At 35.3% G+C, this 21,527-nt stretch overlaps 1 protein-coding gene across 4 annotated transcripts; it reads right to left on the bottom strand.

Moving 5' to 3' along the window:
* Positions 1–1,948: 1,948 nt before the first annotated feature.
* On the bottom strand, positions 1,949–21,471 carry LOC121995538 (GPI ethanolamine phosphate transferase 2-like). Of its 4 annotated transcripts, XR_006115861.1 has the most exons (18): positions 21,227–21,471; positions 21,046–21,139; positions 20,425–20,469; positions 20,167–20,334; positions 20,020–20,104; positions 19,831–19,937; positions 17,765–17,845; positions 15,789–15,841; positions 15,596–15,698; positions 14,691–14,834; positions 9,679–9,775; positions 8,372–8,597; positions 8,175–8,268; positions 6,863–7,957; positions 4,569–4,661; positions 4,186–4,463; positions 2,736–2,965; positions 1,949–2,172 (listed from the first exon to the last, which is right to left on the bottom strand). XR_006115861.1 is itself a non-coding variant. In XM_042549258.1 (17 exons), the coding sequence occupies exons 1-17, from the start codon at positions 21,352–21,354 to the stop codon at positions 2,806–2,808; spliced, it is 3,051 nt and encodes a 1,016-aa protein (XP_042405192.1). In that variant the 5' UTR covers positions 21,355–21,471; the 3' UTR covers positions 2,602–2,805. The 4 variants fall into 4 exon arrangements, 3 of the variants coding, with proteins under 3 accessions (XP_042405192.1, XP_042405193.1, XP_042405194.1); XM_042549258.1 differs by lacking the exon at positions 1,949–2,172 and having other exon boundaries at positions 2,602–2,965; XM_042549259.1 differs by lacking the exons at positions 1,949–2,172; positions 21,227–21,471 and having other exon boundaries at positions 2,602–2,965; positions 20,167–20,339; positions 21,046–21,141.
* Positions 21,472–21,527: the final 56 nt, after the last annotated feature.

Genomic DNA, 21,527 nt, shown 5'->3' on the forward strand with positions numbered 1-21,527 from the left:
AGGCATCACTAGCGTAGAACTAGTTCAAAATAAAAAATTAAAGGGTATAAATAAAAGAGTATCCTATTTTTTTCAAATTTATATCTTCCGTCTAAATTTTATATTGATCAAGTACGTTATAGTAGCTATGAAATCGTAATTACTATAACTACACGCTATAACTGTTATAGTTATAACAACTATGATTTCATAACTGAGATAATAATTTTAACAGTTACGATTTCATAACTGTTACAATTACAATAGTTGTAACAACTCAGGTTTCGTAGCTGTTGCAACATAAAAAATAATTTTAATAAAGAGAACTAAAATTTTTTGGAGCCTCGAACAGGACTTTAAACTACGTTTTTTGGCCTAAGACTGAGTCGTTATAAGTAACATCGTTCTCTGAACGAGCTTTGAGTTGACATATTATGTATCATGTGATTTAACCCGAGTCAAAAGTTATGATATCTCAAAATTTACCTAACATTCACATTGTAGCAATTATAAAATCGTAACTATCACAATTATAATTATGAAAACATAGTTACTATAACTGTATAATCATTGTGAACTCGTAACTACTACAACGTCCTTTTAATAATATAGGATGCTATCTTGATTATTCTATAAATACGAGAGCCCTTGTAATTTTTTGCCTAAACAACAAAAAATACTAACAAATGCTTCACAAAATAAATTAATTAATTAATTTGATTTGGATCTTTATGATTGATTTATAGTAGCATAAAAAATTTAAAATATAATTTATATACCTACGTAAAATAATTGATCCAACTAGTCTAGCTCACACGGACTCAATCCCGCTCGTTCAATCAAATCAGCACTGTCCCTTTAGTTTATCTCACTTGGCTTTTTCTAATCTAATCGAATCATTAAACCTATCTAGTCCAACAAACTCTCCTAGACCCTATCAATTTACTATGCCCACCTAATCCATTCGACCCGACCTATTTCCTATAAATAGAAAATCACAATTATTTCAAATTCATTTTTTTAACTAATGAAATATTTTGAAAGCAATCTTTTGTCGTAGAATCGTATCGTCCCCATGTGATTAAAGTCATACAGAGATATCAATTAAAATCAAAACGGGTTAGACAACCTAAAAAATCCGACCCAGCCCAAATGAAATTCGGATTTGATAGGACTTACTCAATGCACTTCACATAAGGAATAGAATTTGTCTGAAAACAAGATAGTTACTAAGACTTGACCTCAGTAAATATTTTTTTTTTTTTGTCTCGAACTTAGTCATTGACATCCTTCAACATTTTTTTTTTGTCTCGACCTTAATCATTGACATCCTCTCTGTCTCGATATCAGTTGCCAACATCATTCCTATCTCGACCACAAATCCTGACATCATCTATACATCAACCTTGAATCCCTATCGTCTTAGCATCAATCACCAACATCCTCCCTATCTCAACCTCAATTTTGGACATCATTCATGTCTCTGCTTCAGATTCCTACATCGTCCTTGTCTTTGCATTAGCAGTTGACATCCTCCATATATCGACCTCAATCACTAACATTACTTCTGTCTCAATCTCAATCACTAACATTGTCTATCCTCAAGGCTATTCAACACCAACCTCATTTCCTCATCCATCCTCGGATTGGGCCCATACACCCCATGTGGCCCATCGAAAATAGGTGAAGGGCATGCGGTTAACGAGGCAGCATAACCACCTCCTCAATGAGATATTCTCTCTTGTAAAATGCGAGCGACTATGAATATTTTGAAACACATGGCACCAAATGAATGGAGAAGCGATTAAGTAATTGGCAGATCTAATCTCCTGGTTACCCTCCTCCAAACACGTGGCATTCGATGAATGGAGAGAAAACTAATAGCTATCGGATCTAGTTCCTTCACTGACGCATATAAGGATGATGGAGGAGAATGCAACGTCTAATGTGGAAATACTCTTCTAACAGCTATATAAATACTAAAGAAGGTAAACAGGAAGGACTCTCGCTACCTCTTCAACTCCACTAAACTCTCTTCTTCTTTTTCTAGTTTCGTACTTGAAGAAACTTTAACTTGAGCATCAAAATGACTTACCGGAACCCTCTTCGACATCATTCTAATTCTCTTCTGAAGTACCTTTCAGGTCCTTTCATCCTCCTCACCAACAATCTCCAGAGAGCGTACACATTAACCTGTTCATTGACCGGTGACTTGATTTTCGACAATATCAATCATAGGGATAAATTAATAAATTTTAAGAACTAGAGGCACTACTTGCCTATGTTTAGTAGGATGAAATATGAACTGGACCATGAATATGCTAATAGATAATTTAAAGTGGAATCAGCATTATGAGAATGCTTCATTTGATTCTCACATTTCATAAGTTGATGAGGTGGGAATAAAGCATTCCTTCTCTAGTAAACTAAAACTCTGTTAGAGAAGATCAGCAAGCTGAACAGACTAAGGGTACTGCAACGTGCCGAGGCAGACAGGATGGCATAACAAATCAAGTGAGTCAAGAAAGAAAGATCAAAGATTCAAGCATAACAAAGAGTTTAGTAGACCTAAAGATTCAAGCACCCATAGCAAGCCAACCCAAACAAGCAATCAAACTGGCATCTGGTGTCAATTCTAAAAATAAAATTTAAAAAATCATATAATACAATTCAAGGAAGACAAAGTGATGGTAGATCCTTTTACTGTTTAAGAATTGCTCAAGAACAAAGTCATTCAAAAAGTTATGAATCAGTACCGAGTGATTATTGCCCTCGAGAATGGGTTGCCAACATGCATCGACTCATAATCACTGAAGAAATTGCTCTTTAGTCGTCTGATACAGATTTTGTATCCAAACTATTCGTGTACAGACTTGATTTCACACCACTTCTCACAGCTAATACAGATCTAGTGTAAACCACAGTGAAAGCTATTATGAGTACCCCGATGTAAACACACACTGTTGAAGCACAAAGATAAAGATACCTGTTGCATTTTGACAAAGAAATTATAATTTAGCTGCAAAATGTGTGCTAGGAAAGCCTTCAGAAGTGGTAAAATAATATACATAGAAAACTGATGAGAAAAATAGGAAAATTGGTAAACAGGAGTAAGAAACAGAACTCATGAAACAACACAACAACCAAAATGCCAGATTTTAGCGTCACCATTTAAGAAGGCGCCACATACACATCTTTTCAAAGTAATTTCCTAGATCTTGATAACTTATTGATGCGATAGCAATATGGAAATCAATTTATTCGACAAATGAATAATGTGACAGGCTAAAGCATCCCGTACCTTAATGGATAAAACAAACATTTGCCAAACTGGATAGATGATGTAAGCATTATTGTTAAATATGAAGAAAAAGAAAACAAATTGCCGCCACTTTGGGGAAACATTAAAAGGCATGCGCCATTTCTTTTTCTTTCATCAGGAAAACTCAAAAAGATCCAACAACTAAAATAAAAAATAATCTAGAGCTTACACACAACTAAGACTGGGACTCACTATCAAGTTTGCACATGCAGTTTCATCAAATACTACCTGGTGCTTGTAGATGCAAGTTGCTGGAAGTAGCAGATGCAACGATGAGCAGATTAGCTGTGTTCAGATCTGGGTGTACATGGATGACTCAATTGGGTGAGACGCAGTACAGTTTCAGTCGCAAATCTGCGACTGAGGGTGACAAAATCCTTGCAGTTGGAAGGGACAAACAACAAAGGGACAATGTCTATGGAAGATTCTGCTAGAATGGAATTGATAACGGGAAATGTGGTGTATGAGGACAAGAGTGCTGCAATTGCTATAACACGACCACATTGTACCATATAACAGATAAAAGAAAACAGCGATCAAATGAACAAAAATATACCATGTACAAACTGTGCAAAAGTACTTTTCTAGATTTATGAATTGGAAAAAATCTTATTTAATACAAGTGATTGTGATAGTAATGACAGAAAGGAAACATAACCAGGAAAGAAATCATGAAAGGAAACATCATGGTAAGTTGGGTTACAATTGAGGAAAAGTAAGCAGGATATTGAGCATAATCATTTTTCCATAACATATCTACTAAAATCTTAGATATTTATTTGGTGAAAAGTAATGTGTAATAGAAGGAAGAAAAAAAATCTGAATCCTCTGTTAACAAACCAATTTAAGCTGAAAGTAAAATGGAGTATCAGTGTAAAACTTACTTTGGTGAGAAGACACTCCAAACAAACAGATGGTTTCTCATAAGCAGCAATATGATAGTGAAAGCAACTAAAACCACCGAATTTAAGACCAAGGGAAGCAGACAAGGAAATCCAATCATCAAATGTAATGTATCCAATCCTGGGTGGTTTGGTAAAAGATCATTCATATCCTTTACAGAAATATAGATTAGCATGCTCAGGAATGCTAACAAAGGTGCTGCATAGGTGATGATGAACATCAGTATGCCAGAAAGAACGGTGGAATGATTTGAGATACCCTACAGAAAAAGAAAACACAGCAAATAGTGAAAATAAGATGAATAAGTGGTAATGTCAGAGTGAACTAGTCTTTCATATATGAACTGCACGGTAAAGAAATTTACAATAAATGCCCCAGCAACGTCAATAGTAGCCAGACTGTTACTGTTCCCCAGACCAAAATGGCCTGTCATTCCTAAAAAATACATTGCAGCAACCTGCAAATTGCAAAATATTTGTGCATCATCAGATAAGGATCGCTGAATCATATATGTGAAATGCAAGTACCACATCCTAGTCCTTTGGATATTAAGGTAATTTTCAAAATGTCCACCAATGTTTATCATCTTTTAAAAAATGCTCCCCCCAAGATTTAATTGATGTCAAAGGGCCCCTACGGTTTTCACTTTGTTGTCAAAATGCCTTCTATCCATTAACAAATGAATGATTTAGATGGTAATTTTGAAGCATAAAGTAAGTATTTTTTGATCTTATATAAGGGGTATCTTGATAACCAAAATGGTAGGAGGCATTTTGACATTAATCAAACCTTGGGGGCATTTTAAAAAAAAATAACTGATAAATGTTGGGGGCATTTTGAAAATCATCATGCACAACAACATAATATATTAATCATATGAAAGATATATTCTGCAACTTCACAAGCAAATAAAAATATAGGCGTTCAATCACTTAATCTTTCTCATCCTTTACAACACTGCTGACAACTGAACAAGCTATAAAGCTTGGGACACTTGCACAAAGATTGTTTAACAATTCACTGCTACAATCTACTGAGACATTCTTCCAGTAACAATCTCTTTATTGTCATTGGTAACATCAGTAAACTATGTTAGCTTCTACTTGCACATATTTGTATCGCCAACAAGGATGAGTCAACAACATGTCAATGATGATAAAGAGCCATTTAACAATTTAACCAGTGTGATACATGTTGACCATTAAAAAGCCAAGAGGTATTGAAGATTTTCAAAATTTACACTTGTTTAGTATGGAATTTCATAATTGTTCATTAAATGTTGGATCACACAAGCTTTTTAATGACTTATGGCAAGGAGAACAGGGAAGCAATTAAATATTCCTTTCACTGATCATCTCCATTTCTTTCATCTCATCTAATATTTTGTTTCCTTGCCACTTTTTTTTCACTCTTTCAGGTTGCCTCTGCCTATCACATTTCCTGGCCTATCCAATCTCCAACCAGATTTTGAAAGAGACTGTTGGTCACTTCAAGCTTAAAATTGAACAGATTACAGCAACAATGGAGTCAGTTTTGTCAAGATTAAGTTATTCACACTTCGCCATAGACCAATTTAACTTGGATTAGATCTAGTTGATACCAGTATAACCACCTACACTTGCAAAAATACCACTGATTTGGAATCACAGATTTAAACCATTAAAGAACTTTGGCATAAGATTGTTGTCACAACTCATTGCTCTAGTGAGCTACTTTGATGTGCAGAACATAAATATGGATGAAGAACCCATTACCCAATAATGAAAGTAATAAGTGAGAAACTGCAAATCTACAGTTCATTAAATATTATAGAACTCTTTTACCATTTCTGTAAGGATAAAGGTTATTTTCTGCAAGTCTCAACTCCTCAAACAGTCTGCTATGCATTGAATCAGGTATGTTGTACAAGTAAATTAAATTGTTACTAAATAAAAAATTTTACACCATAAGAAACCTTCTAGGATGTCTCTTTCGAATGACAAAAAAAATAATGCCTACAAATGATCCGTCAATTATGTAGAATCTCCAAAAGACAACTTATACTTTACAAAAAATGTCGAACCAGGTAACACCGATCCTAGGGCAACCAGCCCGGCCCCACAGGCCGCCAGGTTAAATCAAGGCAACCCAAAATCCCAGCATTCCGCGGTTGTGTGTCTCATTTGGAGGAAAAATCTCTGCAAATGTGTTGTAGCTAGGGATCGACCGTGGATGCCTAGGTGACAACTTGGCGCCCTTCCACTGCAACGTAGCCCCGGGGGCAACTTATCCTTTACAAGTTATATGGCAGAATGCAGTTTCCATTTTGATTTGGCAACCAATCTTTTATTCATCTAAAATAAAAAGAAACAATACTTTCTCTTATCGTGCAAAAGGGAAACCGTGCTCATTATGCTTCAAATTACGTTTTTTTTTTTAAATATAGATAAGTGGGAAACCAAAAAATATTAAAATATTGTTGTGCATTTAAAAAGACTATTAATATTTCCATAACATCAAACATCAAGTAACATAGGTAGTAGGAACAATAATATCTGCAAGTGAATAAATTCTAAACCATGTAGATGACAAAATATCAACCATCAAGTGACACATGTACTATAAATACAGAAGTTAACTAATTCTGTGTGCCAGAAAATACATCTGATGAAAACTGACCTCAACCCACTGCCGGTGTTTAGTTCTATACGATGAGAAATAGATTATGCTGGCCATTTCTTGTAAATAAACTATCAGCACTGGTATATCATTTATTCGCTGCTGCAGAAGCAGTTGTAACAAACACCAAAAAACAGTGAATGTGGTTCCAATCAGGTATGTGCAATCTCTAACTCCCAGCAGAAAACTAGAACTTTGCATATCATTACTCTGTGAACTTGATTTCAATCCAGTTATAACACTACCCACTTCATGATCAACAGGAAGAACCCATGGAGATACAAACACAGTAAAGAGTATCACACTTCCAACACAAATATAGATGATTTGAGCCATTGAATTGACACTAGAATATGTTGGTCCTATAATATTGCTCTGACTATCAATTATGTGTAGTAAAACAAGAAATCCACATATGAAATAGCTAATCCAAACAATGTAAACTAAGGATATCCTTCGTCGCACAAGTGAAAAGGCAAATGAACCAAGCACCATGAGACCAAGTAATGTGATTATTTGAAAAGCCTTAATATAGAAATCACCAGTTTGGATCAGCAACTTTGATATATCAGGAAGATGAGCCCAGTTAACACCACCTTGATGCCATCCTCTTAATACTCTTCCCAAAATGAGAACAAGTAGTATCAAGGATGCTTGATAATTTTCATGTAGTTGTTTTGATCGAGATGATTTGTCATTGGTAGTGGGACCGCTTTCCTCATTTGACAGTGACTTGCGAAGAGGATGGTTGTTTTCATGCTTGTTACTTTTCATGAAGTATGATGCAGGTGTTTTTAGAGAGGATCTGATAACTGATAAGAGAAATATCAAAAAGAGTGTGGATGTCAAGAAATGCCAAGTATATTGCTCTTCCTCCACCATGGAACTTGCACCAAGGCTAAGAACATGGATTAATATTCCAATAAGAGTAAAAGATTCATCAATATGCCACACTTGATTCAATTCTTTTGACAGAGAGAAATGCTTCCTCTCTATAATGAAGACTTCTTTGAATAACTTAAACACGATGTTCAGTTGTAGAATACATGAGATAAGCATTATAGCAATACCAGACAGAAGCAAGTTGATGGGTTTCTGCAAAACCATCAGATTTCTGAGTTAGTAATCTTCACCCTCAATGAACAAAAACTTATCAAGCAAACAGATATGGTCCCAATCCTATAATGTCATCCATGACTGACAGCTTATCAACACTGCCAATATGTGACAATAAGCACACAGACACACAAGAATATTGAACACAACCAAATCAAGCTAATGGATCTTACTAACGGCAGGAAATGAAAATTACATCAGTAGCTCTGTGAGACAGCCACTCACTCGCATTTCCTAGAAATTTATAATATGAACTGACAGCAAGTTCAAGATCATCATTTGAATTTGATCTGCAAATGTAGAGAAAATTAACTAGCATAAATATTTTAGAAACGATGTCAAGAACAAATGCATCTATGTAAATATATACACAAAATGTAAACTTCCAATTACGTTACATCAGAAGTTTGACGGAGTAACCACATATTATGAGACGACGTAGCTTTGGAAAACAAGTAACCTAGTTTTTCGTTTGTGCTGTCAACATCTTGATTAGTTAACAAACCAATGTCACCACCAATGCCAGTCAAATTCCCACAAAGTAAGCCAGGTGAATGTTCTTGCAATAATCTTAACATCTGCCAGGAATTCAACTGTAAGGCTCGAAGCCTTTGCTCATCTATTAAAAAAAAACAGATCAACAAATTATCTTTATTGAAATGCATAGTAAGAAAAATAATTGTCTTATAACACTTGCAAATTCATAAATATGTCAACACACTCATCATATTTCCAAAGCTCTTCTTGTTGCAATTTGGAGATTACTAAGATTCTCACTTGACCATATTAATTTAAAGAATACATAATAGTGACTGGCATCAACGGATGGCAAAAGACAAGGTTCCACACCACCCAAAAATGATATAATATGTGGAAGCCTACTAGTTTCTCTCTACGTCAACATATTAATTATAAAAAATTACAGTATATTTCTTTTGTAGCATGACAAAGATAGCTTGTAATTAACAATTGAGTATAGATTATATTAACATTTAGGTCAGATCCAATAATCATGAGCTATGAAGAATGTTGTCGTTGATTGGCTAGCCACTTATCTCAAATCCTTGAGTTTTCAGGAATGATATCAATATATAATGAATCACCGCACCTGTCCACGTGGAACTAATGGGCGTGGATCGTCCTAATAATGGTTCATATCACTTGTTCTGACTAATACAAAACATGGCCTGTCATGTATCAACCCTTATTGCATGTTAATATGGAATGGTAATAATATGGTATGGATTTACAGCAGACTGTATTGAAGTAGTACCTTAAATTTTGAATGCATCTGCAAGTGTTCTATATATTACAAAGTTAAAAAAACAAAGGAACAAATGTTTGTGTGATGATAAGTCCTATGAAATTTTCAACAAAAACTATTGTATGAGGAGACTTCCTAATGCCAAACTAGTAGGATTACCTTTTCATAAGCAGGAATTCTAGATAACTAAAAGACTATAAGAAATTTACAACAGATTCACTAGAAATGTCACTGAAAATATAACATAAACAACATTTCTTTCATTTTCATTTACACTTACAAAGAAAAATTAAGTAGGAGTTCAAATCCATACACGATTTGCAAAATACCCAGACTATAATAAGTTGCTAACTAATAAGTCAAAACTCAACAGGGAAAATGCTGGCTATTTCAATTATTCTAAAATATTGAGGACTAAACAATAGGACCAACAAACCTGTCAATGAATCAAGCATCCCCCTCAGGATGACTCCTATATTGTTATTTGGAATGGGCACGCCAAAAAGAAGAGCTAGAGTTGGAGCAACATCTACCTGTATTAGTAGGGACAATGTTGCATGACAGGAAATAAAGCTAATCTGGACATTCCAAAGATATCAAAATTATGTAGGGATACAGCTAAGAAGGTGTGTTTTATGCTCATATATTTCTTCTAATGATCCAATTTTCTTGCATTGATAGGGATGGCAAAGACTGATACAAAACATTTTCAAATTTTATCAATAAAAAATAGAAAACATAATGAATCACAGGTATGTAACAATAGAGAGACGTGATGCCTATCAGTGTTGTTAGAGGTGCGAGGCGCACCGAGGCACAAAAAACTCCTAGAGCCCGAGGCGCGAGGCGCCCGAGGCGCGAGGCGCCCGAGGCGCGAGGCTCGCCCGAGGCGCGCGCCTCTTGAACATGAGGTTGATGATTACCAGACTATTGTCACACTCATATACTATGTCAAATATGATAACTATTAATATTCCACACACATCAATATCAAATATAACAAGCAAAACAACACCATGATAAAATTAATAAAAGTTTCAAACTTTCAAATTTCAACTTTCTAATTTAAACTAACAAAGTCCATCAAAACAAGCGTAATAAGTCAAATTAATCATCAAGCTCAAGATCATCCTCATTGTATTCTTCTTCTTCGTTATCTTCATCTTCTTCAAATTCAATTTCTTCTTCTTCTTCTTCATCTCTAAATCTTAGAGATGAGTGTCTCATAGAGGAAGATGCATTTCCCTTCTCGACTTGTTTAGGCCTAGCATTAGAACTAGAGGTCATGGTTGCAATATTTTTTCCTCTAGTACAATATTCAGGCTCTTCAGCTCCACTAGCCCTAGCAACGACATCCCATGTCAAGTCATCACCTTCAAAAACCAACTCATCTTCTTCATTATCACTTTCTCCATCCATTCTACCCATCAACCATTCATTACTATCATCAATATCTGTCAAAGAGATGGGGTCAATCTTATCACGTGCATCATACCGAAGCTTTAAGGCACGATTGTATTTCACAAATACCAAATCATTTAAGCGCTGCTGAGCTAGCCTATTTCTTTTTTTGCTGTGAATCTACAAAATGTCAAAAATCACAATAAGTATAATAAAATATCAAAGAATATTTTCTACATATAAAAGTAGCATACTAATAGTATCAAACATTTATATTTATTACATACCTGCTCAAATACACTCCAATTGCGCTCACAACCAGAAGCACTACAAGTGAGGCTAAGCACTTTAATAGCAAACTTTTGCAATTCTGGGGTATTTGCTCCATAGCATTCCCACCATTCTGCTGGAGATAATGCTCTTCTATGTCTAATTGCTACATTCCTCCCAAATAGCCCTTCTGCCTTTCGATATATAGAGAGTTGGGTAGTGATTTTATCTTGCTCGGCAACGCTTGAAACCAATCTCTCCATAGTTTCAAACAAACCATTCACCACTTCTCCACAGATATTTGAATCTGTGTATGAATAAAAATATTCTGGATTCAAATAATGTCCTGCAGCATGCAGAGGCCGATGAAGTTGACATTCCCATCTCGCATCAATGATCTCAAACACTTCTTTGTATTTTTCTTCTTTCTCCTTGAAAGCCTTCATAATTGTTTCTTTTGCCCTATCCATAGCCTCATAAATATAACTCATTGCAGGTTTTCTTTCGCCGTCAACCAGTCTCAGAACACGGACTAAAGGGCCATATATCTTTAAAATATGCACAATACTGCTCCAAAATCTAAGTGTCATGATGATTTTAGCTACCTTCTTCCCCGCCGCTTCTTTTGCCCATTTACTCTCTATCCAATCCTTTGAAATGAACATTTTTCTTAAATTTTGCTTCTGTAGGTGCATCCTTTCAAGAGTAAGAAAAGCAGTAGCAAATCTTGTGACACCTGCCCGACAAAGCTCTTTTTGTCTTGTGAATTGCCTCAACATATTTACCATGCCAGGGCGAACATAAATGTAAGCATTCACACTCATTGTCTTCTTCAATGTTGCTTTAAAATCAGGCAATTTCCCTATATCTTCTAAGATCAAGTGAGCAGCACAAGGAGTCCAATACAAGTGTGGCCTTTTTGCTTCTAATAATTTTCCTACAAAAGAAGTTAGAAAAGTAGATAAATTTAACATATATAAGAAAAAGCATATTGATAAGAAATAATTAAATAGATTCTTACCAGCAAGCACATTGTTACTTGCACTATCTGTAACAACTTGAACAACATTTACTTCTCCTACACGCTCCACAAATCGATCAAGCAATTGAAATATTTTCTCTCCAGTCTTTGCATAATCAGAAGCATCAACCGATTCGATGAAAACTGAACCTTTAGGAGAATTCACTAAAAAATTAATCAATGTTCTCTGCCTTTTGTCTGTCCACCCATCTGCCATCAAACTACAACCATACTTGGCCCATTCTGTTTCACACGACTTAATGTAATCATTTGTCACACTATCAATAGCCTTTTTTAGAAAAGGAACCCGCACCTCATGATAACTAGGTCCTTTTAGACCTATACCATATTGGCCAACCAAGTCCAACATTCTTTTGAAGCTTGAATAGTTAACGGCATTAAATGAAATTGCCGCATCATACATCCACTCAGTTATGGCCATACAAGCTTTTTCCCTCAATTCTTTCTTGTATGCCTCATTTATCGTAGATTGTCTTTCTTTACCCTTTCTACTTTCAACAATTTTTTGTACATTAGGAGCAAAATACGTATCCATTGGACCTATTTGTCTGGGCCTTTTTTGCATATTCACTGATCTAGAACTTGTACTTGTACTTATAGGTGGCACACCTTTAGCTCCAATATTATCCATATCAATATCATCACCAAGAGGGTCTACATCCTCAAAGTCCAATGTTGCAAGTTGAGAAAGATTACTTTTCTCTGCCTTTTTCTCCATGAAATTTTTTATTTCTTCACGTACATGAGATGGACATTTTTTGCAAGTCGTAGTATTTCGAAACCCCCCAACAAGATGTTGTTTTGCACTTTAAATGCCCCCTTTTGTAACTTTTTGACAAAAGTTACAAATTAAATCATTTTTATTATCTGGATTAACTCTTTGAAAATAATTCCATCCCGGATCTTTTGATATATATGTTGGAGTATCACTACTACCTTCCATGATAATTGAACAAGAAACTAGTCTGAAAAATTAAAAATAAAATAAAATTAATATGGTACCAGCAATAGAAAAGTACTGTACAGTACCAGCAATAACAAAATAGTAAAAAAACAAAAAGTAAAACAAGACAAACAAAAATGAAAAAACAGTTAAAAAACGAAATATTGGACAGCAGACATAGCACAGCAACAAAAGTAAAAAACCGGACAGCAGTAAGGAACTGGGAAGCAAAAACACAACCTGCAAAAATTAGAAAACAGGAAATCAAAACAAAACAAAACTGGACAGCAACTCAGCGAACACGAACCAGCAAGAAACAACAGTAAAAAAACAAAATATCGGACAGCAGACAGCAGCACCAATATGAACAGCAGCACAGCAACAAAATTAAAAAACCAGACAGCAGTAGGAACTGGGAAGCAAAAACAAAATTAAAAAACAGGAAACCAAATCAAAACAAAACCACACAGCAGCACAGCAGCTCAGTGAACACGAACCAGCAACTAAAACCAAAAAACAAAAAAGCAGAACTGCAGAAGAAAAGAAGATACCGAATAGAAGAATAAAAAGAAAACTGAAAACGAAGAAGAAGAAAAGAAGATACAGAGAAAAGAAGAAGAAACAGAAAATTGAAAAGAAGAAGAAGGAATAACAGAAGAAGCGAAGAAGCGAAGAGAATAAGAGAAGAACAAGATGATAACAGACGCAAAAGAAGATAAGAAGAAGAAGAAGAAGAAGAAGAAGAAGGGAAGAACAGAAAAAACAGAAAAAAGAAAAAAAAACATACTTGGGCGACGATGCAACTCAGCGCGGCGGCGGACGGAAATGGATTCAGGTTCTTCCTGCGTTCTCTTCCTCTCTTCCCTTCCTGCGTTCTTTTCTGTTCCTCTTTCCCGTGCCCTAATTCCAAACAAGATTTGGAATGTTTTTTTGGGTTTAAAATCCAGATTTTTTTCCAATCGCGACGCCTCAATCGCGCCTCGTTCGCGTTTCGTTGAGGTGCCAAGGCGCACGAGGCGCGCCTAGGCGCGCACCTGGCGAACAGCGCCCGCCTCGCGTCACGCAAGGCGTTTTCCCCAGCGCCTTGTGCGCCTAGCGCGCCTCGCCTTTAATAACCCAGATGCCTATTTGAACTTCATATAACTATGCTTCCATACCTTTCATCTATTTTAAAATTAGGATCCTAAAGATGTGTATGTCAGCAAAGCAATCATTAGCTATTATTTTAAACATGAAAAAGGGCAGTTCGGTGCACGAAGCCCCCACCATGCGGGATCCCGGGGAAGGATCCATTGTACGCAGCCTTACCCTGCTTTTTGCAAGAAGCTGTTCCAGGATTCGAACCCGTGACCTTTTGGTCACATAGCAATAACTTTACCGTTGCGCCAAGTCTCCTCTTCAAAAAGAGCTATAAGTTCCACTGACAAAAATCAAGCAAGTCATAGTAACTACTTTTTAACCATGAATTAATCAATAATGAGCTATAAGTTCCACTGATTGGCGATTGATTGGAAAGGTAAATGGCTAAACAGCAAGGTACCTATGTAACAAGTATTACATCTACAATATTTTTTGAATTGAGAATTACAGTTATGTTTCAATGCCAATAGCATGTTTGTACTTGTTTCTCTTGTGACTAACCAACAGAGGGGTACTCAGAGCCACCAATAAGCATAAGGCTTCAAGATCAAAAACAAAAGAAAATCAAACATATAAAAGAATTACATAAACCCTCAACAATAAAAGATATTAGTAGAGAACACAAACATAGCAGTCGAAGACTAGAGGGAACCTGAGAAGCAGACATTGGCACATTGAAAGCACTATCTGAATTCTCAATAGACAGACCAATGAAAAGAGCTAGTGAATCAGTTTCTTCATATGATGATCCTCCATGGTTTCCACTAGAAGTCATTCCATGGTCACTGACAACTACCTAACAAGAAAGAAAGAGAAAAAGATCACAAAAGTAATCGATTACTGTTGAGAAAAAAGAGGAAAATTAAAATATTGACAAACTTATAAGCTTGTGCTACTGATAGAAAACACAATAGCTGTTTGTAATCAACCAGTATGGATCCCAGAGACGAAGCATCTGAACTACAGTTAGTAGTTATCAGAAATAAGCTTTGGCGCTCAGGAAAGTTGTAATGACTGGGATTATGAACTACTACGGGATATTCTCTATGTAAGTTAAGAAAATTTGCAATAACTGGTTTTACGAAATACTATGGCTTTCTATGTAAGGCCATGAGGGTGGATGCTATCAAAAAAGCTATTGTACAAGTTATCACCTATCAAATTTTCTAACATGCATTATATCGGAAAACAATTCATATAGCCACAAGCACCCCCCGACACACATATATTCACTGTAGTTTCAATTTGCAATAGCCTCATTAGGGCAAATTGACAAAGTTTAGTTTATCACAACTTAATGCATTCAGCATAAACTTAATCTTTTAAAAAAAATAATGCAATTTATATTTAATTTAACAAAAATTGTGAAAAAGATAGTAAAGAAAGAGATTCCTTTTGTTGAAGATGGCATGACAAATGTAAAGGAATGGTGATAGTGTAAAAGATTGGCATGGCAAGCATACACTCAAAAAAAAAAAAAAATCAAGTTTAGTAGGACAAGGATCTAAAATCACAACATTATCCATGTTATGGAAATACAAGATAGAACTAACAAACCAATAATGTGTCTGCAGCATTATTGCGTTGATGCAGAATAGTGTGCGTATGAATCATCATAATGACATCATCCATCTCCTTCAACTTTGGGGCCATCAGTATACTGAAATTGCAAGACTATTTTAAAACAAAAGCCAATCTTGAAGCAATTTCATACAAACACAATGATGAAAATAATAGTTTTAGCACATACCTATGTCGTCCACCGATGTGGCCAACATGGTCCAAGCCAAGGTAATGAAGAATCTAAAAAGAACATCAAAAATAAGAACTTGTGCTAATAGTTATAATAAACTTTGGTCAAAACCAATACCATTAGATGAATCTAACTATCTACCTTGTCACTATTCATCAATCATGCAAATACATAGGTTTGTTAAAGTAATTTGATAAAGTTTCCACACCATATTTATCTCATATAATCAATGCATACTTTCAAGCTAACCAACACAAAGCATAATCTCAGAAATCTATGGAAGTTGAAGCCAAAAATGATGCTGTCAAAATGAACAACTTTAAAAACATGCAACAATCTGACAATCCCTTGGATTGGCAATTCTTTGTTGTCTTTAAATGTCAGACTCGTATGATAATTCTCAGTTGAGCCCCTATACATGTCATTCCATGCATCATCATCAGCAACTGAGCCCCTGCCTGTGAGTCAGTCTGCGCATCATTGTTGCTAGTTAAGTCTTTGCGCGAGATCATTTTGTGCAGCCTCATTTCTGATTAGCCTCTGCATGAGATCATTCCATGCGTCATCTTTGGTCAAGCTCCGTGCAAGCAAGATCATTTTGCACATCATCTGCCTGTGTCACTATGCGGATCTTATCTTTGCTCTCTCCATGTGCATAATTCTGCATATATTTCAAAACAGATTTTCTCTCTTCTCTTTGCATGCGTCATTCCACAAAAATTTCAAGATAGATACATTCTCTTCTCTTAGTATGCATCATTCCACAATTTTTCAACGTCATTCTAGAATTATCTCCATGTATATCTGAACTTCTCAAGTCCCAAATTAGTATAGTTGGTTGTATAGTTAAATATAGTTATAACAAGCTAATTTGTATAGTATATTTGAATCCACTTAAGGAGAGGAGAGTGTTATAGAGTATTATGTAAATATTTAATAGACAAAGGTGTATTTTAATATTCTTATTTATCAACAATATGTATATAAAGATAGATGGTGTTACCTAGGGTTTCTTGAGGAGTACTTATTTCTTCCTTTAACAATATTAAAAGAAACAAAAAAAATAAATCATTGGGGAAGTAGAGTTACCACAAAAAAAAGTTAATCAAATACAAGTGATTCGACTTGACATTAGGAAACAAAATGGTTAACTCTCTTTTTTGGGGTTTTGTGCAGTAAGATAGCTTAACATCGCCAATTTTGATTTATCTACATGGAAAGAGCTAAAAGGAAAAGAAGATGCGAACAACAATATTCACATAACAATGAGAGATATGCAAAGATAATATAAAAAGAAAATCTGAGAGAGCAGATTTATAAGTGATCATGGAATCTGGCTAATAAGAACTCATTTCGCTGAATACAATGAGGTTTCAGTTGCTTTAGCAATCTATCAGAAACATAGCTTGTCTGAAAGTGATACCTGCTCTCTTCACTTTCTTGAACATATACAAAAACAGTGGAAGTTTCATGCACATACCCCTCCTAAGGTAAGGATCCATGTTATCTTAACCAAATTCACTGATCCATATTTTTCAATTTCATGTTACCTTACCCAAATTTAATGATCCTCAATCAAATTCTCACCCAACCAACACATCCAATTCCTAAATCAACTTCTTTCATCCAAGAAGTCCATCCTGATTCAACAATGGTTTCTACAGTCAACCAATTTCATTAAAAACAGACCAGCCGACAGAATTCAACCAGTCAAATCAGAAATCAAGAATCAATCCAAACTAGGATTGGTATTTAAAAGTGGAAATGGTAAAAGTTTATGAAATTAGAAGATAAATAAGAATCAGCAGAACTGTTAGTTCAAATTAAGTTTATTTTTCTCAAAGTAGAAATTGGCATATTGCGACAATAAGGATAAATAGGTTTTTATGCTACCAAACTATGATAAGCATCAAAGAATCCCACTATAATATACAAGATATATCAGTAATGGACTAAAAGAAACTATGCCAGACCAGGAGATTCCAATCTTCAGCAGCCAGTTCAGCATCCAGATGACGAGAAATGTTGAAATCAACTTCAATTGTATCTTTCACCTAATAAGAAACAAAAACACAAATGATTTTGACTTTCCATCAAGAGGAGTGACATATTACACATAAAACAAGAGGTAATCAGACACTATGTTGGAAAATAATCAATAATTATACAAAAATCTATACCAAAATAGACCAAACAATCATAATAAGAAATAAACACTGTCTAAAGCAATGATAGATCACAAATGCGGCCTCTTATATCCTTTTCAGGTTATCCGTAAAATTAAATGAATAAAAACATGAGTTGCATATTCCACTATGCAAGAATCTAAAGTGTATTGTCCTAGGCTTACACTAATTGGAATTGGGATAATATGTTAAATATCTACGACTACAAGGAACTCGCTCCAGAAGAAAATATATCTATATTAAAGAAACTTTAGCATATCAAACTCCTAGGTAATCTTGTGTGTTGAGGTTGGTCCTTTTCATTCTTCTTTATCGAAGAACAATAGGGAAATGAAGAAACTACGATAAACTGATGCTATGATATTACAGATAAATAACGATGTTGTTTTACTGAATGAATGAATCTTGTGCAAGAGCTGCATAGCCAACTGACAATAATATTTTAAGTAAAAAAGTTAATGGTGACAAATCCACAGCTGTAATGCCATACTAAGAACCATTCTATATTGAATGAGATATCACATTTAAAATTGCAATGTTTTCAATAGGTCTCATTTTCGCAGACAAATAATCTTGGAGGTTTGCTGATTGTCCATCCAAAACCAATTAGTCAAAACAAAAAAGGAATCTTGTTTCATCGACTCACATTGCAAAAACAAAAACCTTGTGACGGCACATCATATGTGTGGCCTAGAGATTCACAACTATGTATCATATAATAGTATAATGCACACATCAAAAACATTATGCATTTAGGATGGTACTTTGGACTGTGCAAAAGTATATCAAATAATCTAAAATGTAAATGAAATAATATGCACAAGTAATTGATTGAAATGCTAAACTACTGTAGCTATTTATTGTAGATGCTTCTGGTGATGCTAGCATTGTGCTACATCAGTCATGTCCCATGCGAACGCCGCTGTTGTTTTGATAAAAGATCGATATTTATAGACCTCATGCTATCTTGGCATGTATAATGGAACCTGATAGGCTAAAAACATGATACAAATACCATTAAAAATTTGGGGAAGGATCTGAATCATCATCCTTCAAGTTGTGTTGTTCCAACTATTAGGGGGTGGCTACATGGATTATCACTCCAAACTTTATGCACAGTTCTATCACCAATAATATTCACATCAGTTGAACCACGTTTTTATAACATCAACTAGAATTTTCTAGTCTTTCTCTACCCCTCAACTCTATCGATACTACTTGCAAATTATCAAACTATTATATCCTTTGGTTGTATTTGAACATGTTAATACCATCTTAACCTATTTTATTTCATCATACCATCTATTAAAACTAAACTTAATTGCTCTTCGATAGTAGTATTTGAATTCATCTTTCTAAAACCCTCATATACTATTTTAACATTCTCATTTCTGCTATATTAATTTTGTGCATGCATAGTTTTCTAATTGTTCAATTCATTGATAGGTACAATGTGAAGGATCATACCACAGATATATGTTTTTTATCTTAAAAGGAACAAACAGTGACATCGACAAACATATGCAGGAGGCAGGAGCCCCTTTACGAATCAACTGCCAAATCATAATGTTATTGAATAAATTTTCATCAATATCTCCGTGTTGAAGAATAGATCCAAGATATACAAAGCTCTCGCACAAATTTACATCAATTCATCTAAATTACTTTCTCAATTTTTTTCTTATTTATTAAACTACATTATGTCACTTTTCGTACTTAATTTCAAATCACAGAAGAAATGGTACGAACAGACCTCAAGTATATACATACATGGAAAACAGTGTGTAAGAATCGGCATGGTATAAAGACTTAAAATTGTTATACATGAAATGTACAAGTGATGGTAGACTTACAAAAAAGCTGCTCACTCCATCTTGTCTTATAAATAATTTAGGGAAAAGTTTAATCCATGTTTCATCCCCAAGCATCACTAGGTTCCATCCAATACGCTTGAATTGGTCTGCTAGAAAGATTAAGATTAATACTCAATTAAGAAAATCTCCGCCACTTTGTCAAGGCAAACTGGAAATCATCTGACGAACCAAGGAGATTATCATCCAATAGAGCTTGAGTATTAAAGTTAAATGCCACATCCAAAAAACCTCCAACTGCGCCAGAAACCATAGCCTGTAAGCAATAGATAAATGAGGCATACAGGAATAGGAACTACTTTAAAATTTTAAATGTACCTTTAACCTAGGCATGGTAACTGTAGGAGGTTCAGCTTTAGCATGATAAGCTCTAGCTTTTCCAGCTGACAACAAAGATTGAGTATACGGCATAGCCTCCGTCATGGTCTTGGTTGGAGGCTTGTTATCTCTTCCCAGAACAAATTCAGCAGGCAGTCCATCGATAACCTAAACTAGCAGATGCATGAAAAACAACAAAATCCCCCATGACCTTAGGAGCATTTTTAATTGAGAGCAATGTGTTTACAAGGGTCATACCATTAATACAAGTCGATCATATGATGGAGGCACCTTAGATAGTTCCTGTGTCAAAAATGCATAAATATAATGTTATTAACATGAAATTCTTCAGGATTATTCTAGAAATCTAAAGATTGTATGATTTGACTGCCCTTAATATGACATTTAAGGGGAAGAAATGCCACCTAACAAAATAATCTTATTGTGAGGGATAAGATTGTCTTATTGTGATTAAAAGAGAACAATTGGCACCCAATATATAAAACTATAGCAAACAACTTGAGAACATAATACTCCAAGTGGCATCAAGTATATATTATTTCTATGACTGTTGGGCTGTCACAGGGTGCAACACAACTTGAACCAAACCGTCGCGGGCCGAGAAACAGACCATTGACACACCTATCTCGAGTTGTTTTTATGATACAAATTTAATAAGTTCAAAGATAGAGAAATTTGCTCGCATTATACAAGGTGAAACTGAAAAAAAAAAAAATAAGGTTTGCGTTACTAAATGTGTGATAAAGATAATAAAAACTAACTGGTTCAACCATTCCTGGGTAGATATTTCCATCATCATAGAGTTGTATTAGCCAACCAAATCAAATCAGGAAGCTAAACGTGAGTACAAAAACTAACCTTGTAGAAGGATCTCAGCTTCTCCGGAGGTAGCTCGCTGTCCTGAGCGTTCAACACTGGTTCACATGTTGGCATTCGATAGCTCTCTGGCCCGCTAAAATAACGACACCCCCAAATAAATTAGATTGAATTATATTACTCTTTCTCGATTAGTAACACAGAAGAGAGAACGAAACCAAACCTGAAGCCCGGGAGAGTAGGTTTAACGGGGAAGAAACCTATCATGAAGAACGAGAGGCCGAGGATCTGAAGCAGGACGGCGGCGATCGTCCAAGAAGCAAGCTTTCCGCATGTTAGTCCGGAAACCATGGAACGTAACCCTGCTAGGGTCCCTCCAGACGGGAAGAAAGTCGGGAGGCGCGAGGGAGGAGCCGAGGATCTGAAAGAGAGACGAGAGTTAACAGCGAAGTCATTTCGATGAGGAGCACTTTCACTCTGCCCTAGCCTTTTATATATATTTACACAATAATATTTCAGATATT

The sequence above is a fragment of the Zingiber officinale genome, chromosome 6A, assembly GCF_018446385.1.
Source record: "Zingiber officinale cultivar Zhangliang chromosome 6A, Zo_v1.1, whole genome shotgun sequence".
NCBI lineage: Eukaryota > Viridiplantae > Streptophyta > Magnoliopsida > Zingiberales > Zingiberaceae > Zingiber > Zingiber officinale.

Bases quoted from the DNA above. Each gene is read 5' to 3' on its own strand.
- LOC121995538 (XM_042549258.1), bottom strand. From the start codon at position 21,354: ATGGTTTCCGGACTAACATGCGGAAAGCTTGCTTCTTGGACGATCGCC. The intron at 21,140-21,226 runs GTTTGGTTTCGT...TCGTTATTTTAG, and splicing joins CCTACTCTCCCGGGCTTCAG to CGGGCCAGAGAGCTATCGAA. The intron at 14,835-15,595 runs GTTTGTTAGTTC...CTTTCTTGTTAG, and splicing joins ATGCTGCAGACACATTATTG to GTAGTTGTCAGTGACCATGG.